The sequence below is a fragment of the Stegostoma tigrinum genome, chromosome 4 (genome assembly GCF_030684315.1).
Source record: "Stegostoma tigrinum isolate sSteTig4 chromosome 4, sSteTig4.hap1, whole genome shotgun sequence".
Classification (NCBI taxonomy): Eukaryota; Metazoa; Chordata; class Chondrichthyes; order Orectolobiformes; family Stegostomatidae; genus Stegostoma; species Stegostoma tigrinum.
In genome coordinates, this window is record NC_081357.1 from 3454393 (window position 1) to 3468279 (window position 13887).

At 44.4% G+C, this 13887-nt stretch overlaps 1 protein-coding gene across 2 annotated transcripts in view; it reads left to right on the forward strand.

The window, feature by feature from the left end:
• Positions 1-13887, forward strand: part of aars2 (alanyl-tRNA synthetase 2, mitochondrial (putative)) — a 44298-nt gene that overhangs the window by 2363 nt on the left and 28048 nt on the right. For both annotated transcript variants that reach the window (XM_048531347.1, XM_048531346.1), the window contains exons 3-7: positions 653-798; positions 8279-8470; positions 9099-9243; positions 9436-9581; positions 9958-10066. In XM_048531347.1, the coding sequence (XP_048387304.1) occupies positions 653-798; positions 8279-8470; positions 9099-9243; positions 9436-9581; positions 9958-10066 (738 nt within the window). The remainder of the gene's footprint in view (positions 1-652; positions 799-8278; positions 8471-9098; positions 9244-9435; positions 9582-9957; positions 10067-13887) is intronic.

Below are 13887 nucleotides of genomic sequence, written 5' to 3' on the forward strand. Positions count from 1 at the left end.
AGGAAGAGATGTTTAGATTCTCTTGTTGCAGGTGGCAGTTGCCTTGCAAATGTTACTTCTGCTGTCAGTCCAAGTCTCAATGTTGGCCAGGTCTTGCTGTTCAAATTCAAAAATCTTCAGTATCAGAGAAGTTGTGAATGGTCTGGAATGCTTTGTAGTGATCAGTAAATATCCCCAGTTTTGACTTTTATGATGGGGGGAAGGTCATTGATGAAGTAGCTAAAGATGATTGACCCTCACACATGACCCTGAGAAACTTCTGTAGGGGTCTCTTGGAGTGGAGATGACTGACCTGCAAGAACCCCACAACTACCTTCCTTTGAGCTAGGTCTGACTCTTAATCAGCAGAGATGTGCCCCCGATTGCTATTAGAGTCCAGTTTTAATTGAGATCCTTGGTGCTACAGTTATTCGAATGTTTCCTGGATGTCAGAGGCAGTCACTCTCACCTTGCCTGTGGAGTTAAGCTCTTTTGTCAATGTTTGTATCAAGGCTGTAATGAAGTCAGGTGAAGTTACAGGTAGGATTTAATCTCTGGCCCTGAAGAGGGAATACATGGTTTAATCTCACTCAGTTCTTGACAGGCAGGGTGCAGGGGATATTGCTGAATTTTCAGAGAGTAATTGTTTGCTCTGTGGATGTGTTTTTGGCAGGAGGAAGCTTGCAGAATGGCCTGGGAGTTGCTGACTGAGGTGTATGATATCCCGCAGGACCGCCTCTACGTGACCTTTTTTGGGGGAGACCCAGCATTGGGCTTGACAGCTGATGAGGAGACCAAAGAGATTTGGCTGAGCATTGGGTGAGAGTCTCCTTGCAGTATAGCAACTTAAGCATGGAGTTTGGAAAAAAGTCTCCCTGCTGGCTGCTCTTTTGGCATCTCTGAAACTAGCAACCATGAGACCATTAAATCCAATTTCAACTTTTTTTAATGCTATTCTGGCTGATGTTCATTCTTAAACCATCAAACATAGAAAATAGGAGTAGGCCATTCAGCTCTTCAGTCCTGTTCCCTGTATTCAATATGATGATAGCTGACCATTCAACTCTGTACATTAATCCTGCTCACTCCCCATATCCACTGATCCCTTTAACCCCAAGAACAAATTTAACTCCTTCTCGAAAACATTCACTATTTGGCCTTGACCCAGAGAATCCACAGGCTCACCTTCGTCTGGGTGAAGACATTTTTTTTCATCCCAGTCCTAAATGACCCAGTTGGCACACTCTGTCTCCTGGTTCTGCACTTGCCAGTCACAGGAACTTTCTTCTAGCATTTACCCTGTCTAGTCCTGTTATAATTTTATGTACAGTTGTATGCTTTTTCCTGAAGTTTGATGATTTCCCTGACTAATTTACTTAGCCACAGATGGTGGGTCCTTCCTTTAGAAATTTCCTTTCTAGTAGGAGTACACTATTGAGTGTTCTGATATATTGTCTGAAGTGTCAGCCACTGTGTCGCTATTTATCTGTCTGTATTTGTTATGTTAGTTTTCTTCAGCTAACTTAGCTTTCATGTCCATATAGGTGCTATTATTTAAGTTCAAATATTAGTGTCAGATCTATTCACCTCCTTTTCAAATTCAGTTGTGTTGTGGTTGCTGCCACTTACAGCTACCCTAACCCTGAGCTCGTTAATTAATGTTTTCACATAACATAATACCAAGCCTAATATAACCTCTTCTCCGGTCAGTTCCAAAACATGCCACTCTGAGAAGCTATCTTGAGCATTCTTTGAACTTGTCATATGGAGAAATACCGCCAATTTGATTTTTTTCCAGTTCATAAATGGAGTAAGATCAGCCATGATTTTTGTCCTTCCCGTATTATAAGTACCCAGTATTCTTGTACACTTCCCCACTTTGTAGACCATTCCTACCAGTGACATCTTCCCCTACTGTTCCTTATCTCCACCCAAACAGGTTCTACATCCTAATCTCCTGAACCAAGGTTATCTCCAGTTCTTGCACACATGTCATCCTTGATAAGCAGTGCTATCCCTTCACCAATTTTCCTCCTCCTCTTGAGTGTCACATACTTCTCAATATTCGGGACTCGATCCTTGTCATCCTGAAACCAAGACTTCGTAATGATTATCGGATTATATTTATTTACATCAGTGTATGCTATCAAATTGTTAACTTTGTTCTGCATTCAAATGTGGAGTCTTTACTTTCGTCTTTTTATTATCTTTATAATACCTAGTCTAGATTGTTGTATCCTTTTGTTTTAAATCTCCATTCCTTCCTGCCATTCTCTAACCCTCATTTCCCACATTATTGTTTTTCTCTTTTCGTTGGTCTCTACCTTTGATAGCTGACATCTTTCTACATTTGATCTCTTGTCCTGGCTATTTAATTTAAAGTCCACTGTAGTTCCCGGGCTATTTCGTTCAAAAGGCCACCCGGCCCAATTCATGTGTACACTGTCCCAGTGCCACAGTCCCTGCTTTCTCCAATGCCATTGCTAATGACCTTTGAACTGGTGCACACTTCTCCCACACCAGTCTTGAAGTCACATTTTCATCACTTGCATATATCCAATTTTATTCATCAATTTTTTGATCAATTTTATGTACCTGATGCCAATTTGTACATCGCTCGACTAATCACATTTGGGGTTCTGCGTTTTTGATTTAGTACCCAGCTCCTCATATCCTCTACGCAGAGCCTCCACCCTAATTTTGCATGCCAACATGGACCATGATCAGAAGATCATCCCACTTGCTACAAGTTCCTTTTCAGCCCCAAGCAGATGCCCCAAACCCTAGGGTGGGGGAGGCAATGCACTTGTCTGGACTGTTGCATTTTGTAGAGAATGGTGTCAGTCCCTTTCACTGTATGATTATTGACAATTCTTTGCTCCCCCCGACTGTACAATGGTGCTGTGGTCAGTTTGCACATTTCATCTCTCTGCCCTGTTCTTATCTCGACAGACTGAGAGAACCGCAGACCTATTGGTTAATTGCGGAGGCTGACACACTGGAACTCCTGCCCTCTGCATTCCCTTAGCTGCCTCATTCTGTCACACCCACCTGTCCCTAATCACTGAACAAAATGGAAGACGCTATCCTAAGTGGTGTAAATGCCTCCTGTTACAAAAAAATCCAGGTACACTCCCCTTTCACTGTGTTGTAGTGTTTGTAGTTCAGTGTCCAGTTTATAATCTCAGCAAAAGCTGCTGAAACTCCATAGACTTGATGCAGACACTGGGATTCAAACCCCACTTCATAGCTCTGAACACAAATGTTAGGCTGACGATCCAAAGAAAAATTTGAGGGAATGCTACCCTGTTAGAGGTATTTATATTAAAATTGACAGGAAGTATGGAGGCTCTGTGTATCTGCTCAGCTGGATGTAAAAGATCCCATGGGACTGTTTTGTGGAAAAGGATAGAAGTTTCCTCAGTGTCCAGTGTTTACTGTTCAATTGACATTGACACAGTTCAGACCTCAGACCTAGCAATTTGACTTGATTTATGTTTAGTACTCTACTTTCAGACTTAAATACAAAGTTAATGTGAAATTCCATTGTGGTCACTCTTGCCCAGGGATTCCTTACTGTGAAATTATTTCTGTCTTATTATACAAAGCAAGGTTCTTCTTGGTCAGTTCCACAACATATTGTTTTAGGAAACTATTATATACTTTGCTTCCATTCTGTTTTTACCTGTTTGAATAGTTCAGTCCGTGCAAAGGTGGTTATTATATTGCCTTTGTTGCAGGCACCTCATTTCACCTGTCTTTATGTAATACCAAGAGCTCTGATGACTATTTCCCCTAGCTGTAGCATCCTAGATCCTGTTCTGAATGCTTTAATGTTAACTTGGTTTCATAATTTGCTGCTGAATATTTTGTCACACTCTACTTCACTTTACCCGAAGCACAGCTTTGAAGTGATGTCTTGAATGTTCTGTCTTGATTTCTCTCCACTGGAATCCTCTCCATGCCCTGTCTATGCAAGTCACCAGGAAACTGCTTCCACTTGATAAATGTGGCGCATCATCTGCACTGGCATTTATGTCCAACCTTGTTTAATTAATTTAGTTCATTAGTCAGTGATCAATGAATACACCGATATCACCAACATAGATTTAAATAAGGAGAATATGGTCCTAAAAGCAGAATATTCAGAGTTAAGAACCAAGTTTAAAAAGTACAGTCTCAAAGGAAATAATCTCAGGATTGCTAGCAATATCACATGCTAGTTCGACCAGAAATAGCTGGGTATATCAGATAAATAGGTGGCTGAAAAGATGGTGCAAGAGGGAGAGGTTTCAGATTTCCGTAATCTTGGGACTGGTTCTGGAGCAGGTGGGGCCGGTACCAGCTGGACAAGACACCTGGGCAGGACTGGAACTGATGTCCTGGTATTTGGTAGACTGATTGTGGAGGGTTTAAATGAAAATGGCAGGATGATGGGGACCTATACAATGAGCTAGAAGGGATGGAAGTCAGGGCAAAAGCAAAAGGCAGACTGAAAATAAGAAAAGTGATGGGCAGAGAATCCAAGGGCGTGAATCAGACAGGGTCACAGTGCAAACTAATGAAAATGGGACAAAGAATGTTAAAAAGACCTCCCTAAAGGCCTTAACGCGTGAAGCATACATAATAAAATGGGTGAATTAATCGCACAAATAAACAGGGTACAGTTGGGACTCCTGTGGTTTCACTGTGACCCAGGGATGGGAACAGAATATCCAGGGGTGTATACTGTTTAGGTAGGATAGACAGAAAGGAAAAGGTGGTGGAGTGGCACTGAAGAGAAAGCTAACACAGTAATGAGAAAGCAGATTAGTTCCAGTGATGTAAGATCTGTGTGAGTAGAGCTTAGAAACACCAAGAGACAGAAAATGATATTTGGGATGTATATAGAACCTGAAATTGTAGTGCTACAGTTGGAGATGGCATTAAACAGGAAATGAGACATGCAAGCATTAAAGCTACAGACGTAATTATGGGTGACAATCTGCATATGGATTAGGCAAATTAGAACTAACAGTACCTCAGAGGACGATTTTCTGGATCCGTCTGTTTAAAAGTCAGCTAGAGAATAGGCTACAAAAACTGAAGTTGCTGGAAAAGCTCAGCAGGCCTGGCAGCATCTGTGAAGAAAAAATCAGAGTTAATGTTTTGTGCCCAGTGATCCTTCCCCAGTTCTGATGCTGTCAGACCTGCTGAGCTTTTCCAGCAACTTCTGTTTTTGTTCCTGATTTACAGCATCTGCAGTTTTTTTTATTTTATAGAGAATAAGCTATTCTAGACTGGGTATTGTGTACTAAGAAGGGAATAATTGGAAATCTCTGAACCCTTTGGAGAAAGTGACCATTTTAGGATAGAATTCTTCATTAAGGTGGAGAATGACATTGATGCTGAGACTTGGGCCTTGAATCTAAATAAAGGAAACAATGATAGTATGAGGGATGAGCGAGCTATGATGATTTGGGGAACTTTACTGAAAAGGATGACAGTGGGTAGACAATAGCAAACACTTAGAGTGCATGGAGAGGCTGTAACAATTGTTCATTCCTGTCTGGCAGAGAAAACAAGGGATTGCTAACAAGGGAATTTATGGACAATATTAGATCCAAGGAAGGGGCACAAAAATTGGCCAAAAACAGCAGCAAGCCTGAGAATTGGAAACAGTTTAGATTTCAGTAAAGGGGTACAAAGGAAGTGATTGAGAGCAGGAAAATAAAAGTACGAGAGTAAGATTGTGAAAACATAGAACATTACAGCACAGTACAGGCTCTTCGGCCCTCGATGTTGTGCCGACCTGTCATACCAATCTCAAGCCCATCTAACCTACACTATTCCATGTACGTCCATATGCTTATCCAATGACGACTTAAATGTACCTAAAGTTGGCGAATCTACTACCGTTGCAGGCAAAGCATTCCATTCCCTTTCTACTCTCTGTAATTGTTCTACAGGTATATGAAAAGAAAAAAGATTAGCGAAGACAAATGCGAATCCTTTTACAATCAGAAACTGAGATGGTTGCACTGCAGAACAAAGATGGCAGACTAATTAAATACATATTTTGATTCTGTCTTCACAAAAGAGAATACTAATAACATCAGGAATCTTGGGAAATATAGGGTTTAGAGAGAGGGAAGAACTGAAGGTAATCAGTATTAGCAGGGAAATGTTTTTTGGGAAAATAGGTGGAATTAAAGGCTGATATATCCCAAAATCTGTGTCCCAGTGTAATTAAGGAAGTACCTTAGATATAATGGATGCATTGATGATCATTGCCAAGATTCTATAGATTCTGGAACAGTTCCCACAGATAGGTGGATAGCTAATGTTTTTTTAAAAGGAGATAGAGAGAAAATAGGAAATTATTGATCGGTTAGGCTGATACTGGTAGAAGGGAAAATGGTGGGGTCCATTACAAAATATTTAAGAGCAGAGCACTTGGAAAGCAGTTGCAGGATTGGACATAGCACAGAATTAAGAAAGGGAAATCATGCTTGACAGGTCTGGAATTTTTTGAGGATGTGGCTAGCAGAGTTGATAAGGGGAAACCAGCAGATTTGGTTTACTCGATTTTCAGAAGGTTTTCAATAAGATCCCACTTGAGATATTAGAATGAAGAATTAAAGCACAAAGGATTGTACTGACATGGATAGAGAACTGGTTAGCAGACAGGAAAAAAAGTGTAGGAATAAATGGGTTGTCTTCTAATAGTGACTAGTGGGGTTCCACAGGGATCAGTGATTGGACTCCAGCTATTCACAAAATATATTAATGATTTTCAGAAAACCAAATGTGATATATACAACTTTGCAGACAATACAAAGCTGAGTGGGAGGGTGAACTATGAGGAGGATGCAGAAATGCTTCAGTGTGATTTGGACAAGCTGAATGAGTGGATAAATGCACGGCAAATGAAGTATAATGTGGATAAATGTGAGATTATCCACTTTTTTAGCAAGAACAGGAAGGTGATAGATTGGAAATGGGATGTGCAATGAGACCTGGGTGTCCTTTTGCCCCAATTTTATGAAAGTAAGCATGCAGGTAGTGAAGGTGGCAAAAGGCATTCTGGCCTTCATAGCAGGAAGCGTAATATCTTACTCCAGTTGTCCAGGGCCTTGATGAGACCACATCTGGAGTATTGTGCAGTTTTAGTCTCCTTATTTTGAGGAAGGATGTTCTGGCTATGGACGAAGTGGAACAAAGGTTTACCAGGTTGATTGCTGGGATTATAGGACTAATGAATGAAGAGAAACTGGATTGGTTAGGATTCTTGTCACTGGAGTTTAGAAGAATGAAGCAAGAAACTCATGGAAGCCTATAAAATTCTAATTGGACTAGATGGGGTAAATGCAGGCAGGGTGTTCACGATGACCATGTAATCCAGAACAAGGATATCTAGTAGGCAGTTTGTAGGACCGAGATGAGAAGTGTTTTCACCCAGAGAGTTGAGAGCCTGTGGAATTGTCTGCCACAGGACGTGATCGAGGCCAAAGCATTGAGGGATCAAAGGGAATGGAAAGCAGGAACAAGGTACTGAGCTGGATAATCAGCCATGATGATATTGAATGGTGGAGCAGGGTTGAATGGCTGACTCTTGCTCCTATTTTCTACAATTCATTTATGCACTTATTAGTTAATTGATTTTAGTGTTTTGACTAAGTGATCTAGTTTACGTCCTAAATGGATTACATTTACTTGTAACATAAATCCACGAGAAAATTAAAGCCAAAAGCAGCAGCTGCTTCCCTCTATGCATCAAATCCTATTTTCATCAAAGGTGTACATTTTAAACTGTTTGCAATACCCACTTTCCTTTGCACCTCACTTCAACATCACACTTTTGAATCACACTTCGTGTTCACTGTAGTTTGTCGCAATTTAGAGAATCACTCACAGTTTACTGATATTAATAACCACTGACACACTTTTGCAAACTCATTTATGGTTTCTTTTGCAGTTTGTGAAGCTCTGTGAAATTTAGAAAGTTAGTTTCTTTAGTAAATTCACCTACAGACACTAAGCAGAGAGCTGCACTTGCACCAAGCACCCCTTTTCACATTAAACAATAAAACCTAAAAACTGCAGATGCTATAAATCAGAAACAAAATCAGAAATTGCTGAAAAAATCAGCAGGCTTGGCAGTATCTATGGAGAGAAAGCAATTAACGTTTCGGATCCAGTGACCCTTCTTCAAAATGTCCTTGTGCTGAGGGTTAGGGGATGTGTGGGTCAAAGGTCCATCAAGATCATAATGTGACAGATCCTAAGCATTGTTTTGTGTGTGTGTTTTTTTTTGAAGCGTTCATCCTCACCACTTACTTCCATTTGGTCTCGCTCATAACTTCTGGGAGATGGGTGAGATGGGGCCCTGTGGCCCATGTACTGAAATACACTATGACCATGGAGTAGGGAAAGGAGCAGCAGCACAAGTCAACACAGGCAATCCTCAGCTGGTGGAGATCTGGAACCTGGTATTCATGCAGTACAGCAGGTCAGTGTGGTGGGCATTGTGAATTTCTGCCTGGGGCGGGAAATGTGGATGGAATGGGTTTGAACAGGGAGGGGATTGTGGTGGTATTCAGGGCAGGGTAACGGGGAGGTGGGTTGTTGTAGTATGAAGGTGTTACTCCTGGACTGATGCAATGGTGAAAAGAGAGCGCTATTCTGTATCAAACCCTATGCTGTGTCTGCCGTGGGAGTGTTTACTGAGGACAGTGTAGAAAAAGCTTTGTTCTGTGTCTGACCCCATGCTGTACTTCCTTGGAGTGTTTGGTGGAGACAGTGTAGAAGGAGCTTTACTTTCAATTTAACAAGAATAGCGGACGCTTTTCTGTATCTAATCTCATGCTATCCCTGTCTTGGGACTGTTTGGGAACGGTGTTGAGGGAGATCTACTTTTATTTTGAGTGTATTGGAGGCTTCATTTTTAGTCTAAAAGAGTAGAGGGAGATTTTCATTGTATTTAACCCAGTATTGTCCCTGTCCTGGGAGTGTTTGATGGAGACAGTATAGAGAGCGTTTCTCCCTGTATCTAATCCTGGGCTGCACTTCTCTACACAGTGTAGAGATAATGTTTGCAGTGTTGGGTCGTCCTTATTGGGTATTTTTCTCTCCTGTAGGGAAGCTGATGGCAGTCTTCACTGTCTGCCACAGCGGAGTGTTGACACTGGCATGGGACTTGAAAGATTGGTTGCAGTTCTGCAAGGGAAAGAATCCAATTATGACACTGACCTCTTCACTCCCATTCTAGATGCCATTCACAGGGTAAGAATGGGTGCTACCACCTACCTTGCTGGGCAAGGGGCATTTCTGGGATGTTGGAGGGGGTGGCTTTGAAAGGACTGGGCACTCTTCCTGGGACAGGTTGCTGGGATGTTGGGTTACCTGCAGTATGTGTGAATCTGGTATGTTGAAGAGGCTTACTATTGGTACTGTCTGGTTTGTATATTTCTCCAGGGATCGAAAGCTCCTCCGTACCGAGGTTTGGTGGGTGACATGGATCCTGATATGATAGACAGGGCATATCGTGTGCTGGCTGATCATATCCGCGCTCTCACCATCTGTATTGCTGATGGCCTCTATCCAGGAATGACTGGAGCTGCGTGAGTCCTCCCATTTGAACCTATGCCTTGTAGATAATGTGTGAGTGGAGCAAAGAAAAGGGAGGCTGCAATGTGAGGGGAGTTGGCATGCTAATGCGAAGAATCTTTGACATGGAACCAGTAGAATGGGTACAGGGCTGTAACAAGAAATGTGGGGAGGTGGCATTGGAGTACTGAAGTGGCAGTCATTGCTGGGGAGCTGTTACCATTTTGAGGGGGTGGAATTTTACTTATTGGGTTGGGCGTTGAGTGGATGGAGGCAAGGTATGGGAGGCCAAATGTGATGGAGAAAGGAGAGGTTGTGGTTGAGGGATTAAATCTTCTCTGATTGGAACTTGTATAATGATGTCCTGATGGATTTATTGTCGATTCCCAGGCTGGTTTTACGTCGAATTCTCCGCCGAGCTGTGAGGTATTCTGTGGAGGTTTTGCAGGCCCCTCCTGGCTTTCTGGCAGGTTTGGTGCCAACGGTTCTGGAGATTCTGGTGAGAATGTTGTCAATCTCTGTGCAGGGTGAAGGTGATGAATTACCCAGCTGAGGGTGAGAGAACCTGGATAGTGATCAATCTAACCTTCCTGTGATGGGTGGTTGCGCATAAGGGATTTGAGCAAGTAAATATTGCTTAGAGTTTAGTCACCAAACGTCTGAAGGTGGGATTTTTAAACATTCATTCACGGGATGAGGGCGTCGCTGATCAGGCAACATTTATTGCCCAGGGGGCAGTCAAGAGTCAACCACATTGCTGTGGGTCTGGAGTCAAATATAGGCCAGACCTGATAAGGATGGCAGTTTCCTTCCCTAAAAGACATCGGTGAACTAGATGGATTTTTCCTGACAATTGACAATGGATTCGTGGTTGTCATTAGATTCTTAATTCCAGATATTTTATTGAATTCAAATGCCACCATCTGTTGTGGTGGGATTCGAACCTGGGTCCCTAGAATGGTAATCTGGGTTCAAGGTTTTTGAGAAGATGTGTAGCTCACGTTGTTGATGCAGTTGTTGATTTGCTCGCCAAGCTGGTAAGTTTGTTTGCAGGTGTTTTGTCACCATACTCCTAGTTGTTCTGTCCCGCTTGCTATTTGTGTCTCAGTTTGCTGGCATCACTTCTGGATTTGTTCCTTAGTGATTGGCATATGGGGTGCAGCTTTACATGTTTGTTGATGGAGCTCCAGTTAGAGTGCTAGGCCTCCAGGAATTCTCGTGCATGTTTTTAGTTGACTTATCCTGGGATGGCTACTTTGTCCCAGTCGAATTGGTGTTCCTCTTTGTCCATGTGTATTGAAATGAGTGAGGGTTGGTCGTGTCTCTTGGTAGCTGGTGTTCATGAATCCCAATGGCTAGTTTCCTTTTAGTTTGCCCTATGTAATGTATTTGGCAGTCTTTGCATGGTATCTTGGAAATGACACTAGTTCTGTTAGTTATTGTTATTGGATCCTTTATTCTGGTCAGTAGCTATTGTAGTGTAGCTGTCAGTTTGTAGGCTACCATGATTCCTGGGGGTGGAGTAATCTGGTGATCATCTCAGATATCTCCTTAATGTATGGTAAGGTGACTAGTGTCTCTGGGCATGAGAGATAATGGGAACTGCAGATGCTGGAGAATCTGAGATAACAAAGTGTGGAGCTGGATGAACACAGCAGGCCAAGCAGCATCATAGGAGCTCAAAAGCTGATGTTTCAGGCCTAGACCCTTCGTCAGAAAAAGGGGGATGGGAAGAGGGTTCTGAAATAAATAGGGAGAGAGGGGGAGGCGGATCGAAGATGGATAGAGGAGAAGATAGGTGGAGAGGAGGCAGACAAGTTAAAAAGCAGGGATGGAGCCTGTAGAGGTGAGTATAGATGGGGAGGTAGGGAGGGGATAGGTCAGTCCGGGGAGGACGGACAGGTCAAGGGGTTAGGAGGTAGGGACTGGAGGTGCGACGTGAGGTGGGAGGAGGAGGAGATAGGTGAGAGGAAGAACAGGTTAGGGAGGTGGGGACGAGCTGGGCTGGTTTTGGGATGCAGTGGGGGGGGGGGGGGGGGGGGGGGGGGAGATTTTGCAGCTTGTGAAGCCCACATTGATACCATTGGGCTGCAGAGTTCCCAAGCAGAATATGAGTTGCTGTTCCTGCAACCTTCGGGTGGCATCATTGTGGCACTGCAGGAGGCCTAGGATGGACATGTCTAAGAAATGGGAGGGGGAGTTAAAATGGTTCGCCACTGGGAGGTGCAGTTGTTTGTCGTGAACCGAGCATAGGTGTTCTGCAAAGCAGTCCCCAAGCCTCCGCTTGGTTTCCTCAATGTAGAGGAAGCCACACCAGGTACAGTGGATATAGTATACCACATTGGCAGATGTGCAGGTGAACCTCTGCTTAATGTGGAATGTCATCTTGGGGCCTGGGATAGGGGTGAGGGAGGTGGTGTGGGGGCAAGTGCAGCACTTCCTGCGGTTGCAGGGGAAGGTGCCGGGTGTGGTGTGGTTGAAGGGGAGTGTGGAGCGGACAAGGGAGTCCTGGAGAAAGTGGTCTTTTCGGAAGGCAGACAAGGGTGAGAATGGAAAAATGTCCTTGGTGGTGGGGTCGGATTATAGATGGCGGAAGTGTCGGAGGATGATGTGTTGTATACAGAGCTTGGAGTGGTATGTGAGGACAAGGGGGATTCTCTCTTGGCGGTTATTGTGGGGATGGGGTGTGAGGGATGAGTTACGGGAAATGCGGGAGAGATGGTCGAGGGCGTTCTCGACCACTGCTGGGGGAATGTTGCGGTCCTTGAAGAATGAGGGCATCTGGGATGTGCAGGAGTGGAATGCCTCATCCTGAGAGCAGATGCGGCAGGGGCAAAGGAATTGGGAATAGGGGATGGAATTTTTGTGGGAAGGTGGGTGGGAGGAGATGTATTCCAGGTAGCTGTGGGAGTCGGTGGGCTTGAAATGGATATCAGTTGCTAGGTGGTTGCCTGAGATGGAGGCAGAGGGGCCCAGGATGGTGAGGGGTGTGTTGGAGATGGTCCAGGTGAAGTTGAGGTTGGGGTGGAAGGTGTTGGTGAAATGGATGAACTGTTCAAGCTCCTCGTGGGAGCATGAGGCGGCACCGATATAGTCATCGATGTACCTGAGGAAGCGGTGGGGTGTAGGGCCAGTGTAGGTGCAGAAGAGGGACTGTTCCACGTATCCTACAAAGAGGCAGGCATAGTTTGGGCCCATGCAGGTATCCATGGCCAACCCCTTTGTCTGTACGAAGTGGGAGGAATCAAAAGAGAAGTTGTTGAGGGTGAGGACAATTCCGGCTAAGCGGATGAGGGTGCCGGTGGAGGGGGAATGGTTGGGCCTGCGGGACAGAAAGAAGCGGAGGGACTTTAGGCTTTCCACATCAAGCAGATGTTCACCTGCACATCTGCCAATGTCGTATATTGCATCCGATATACCCGGTATGGCTCGCTCTACATGAGAGAAACCAAGCGGAGGCTTGGGGACCACTTTGCAGAACACCTACGCTCGGTTTGCAACAAACAACTGCACCTCCCAGTCGTGAACCATTTCCACTCATGCTCCCATTCCTTAGATGACATGTCCATCCTGGGCCTCCTGCAGTGCCACAATGATGCCACCTGTAGGTTGCAGGAACAGTGACTCATATTCCGCTTGGGAACCCTGCAGCCCAATGGTATCAATGTGGGTCTCACAAGCTGCAAAATCTCCCCTCCCCCCCCCACTGCATCCCAAAACCAGCCCAGCTCATCTCCGCCTCCCTAACCTGTCCTCCCTTCCACCTATCCCCCCCTCCTACCTCAAGCCGCACCTCCATTCCCTACCTCCTAACCTCATCCCGCCCCCTTGACCTGTCCGTCCTCCCTACCTCCCCACCTATACTCACCTCTACAGGCTCCATCCCCGCCCCTTTAACTTGTCTGTCTCGTCTCCACCTATCTTCTCTATCCATCTTCGATCCGCCTCCCCCTCTCTCCCTATTTATTTCCGAATCCTCTTCCCCTCCCCCATTTCTGATGAAGCTTCTAGGCCCGAAACGTTAGCTTTTGTGCTCCTAAGATGCTGCTTGGCCTGCTGTGTTCATCCAGCTCCACACTTTGTTATCTCAGTGTCTCTGGGCATGTTGCGTTATCCTTGTTGTGGTCTGTTATGTAGGTATTGGCAGACTATGCTTTTAGGGTAACCGTTATTTCTAAAACCACCGTAGAGATGTCCTTCCTCGGCTTTGAGCAGCTCTGGGGTGCTGCAGTGTATTGCGGTTTGCGGATCAGGTAATCAGCTACAATAGCAATCATTCCAGTTCCCACAAACAGCTGCATCAAAACACTGTTCAAGTGA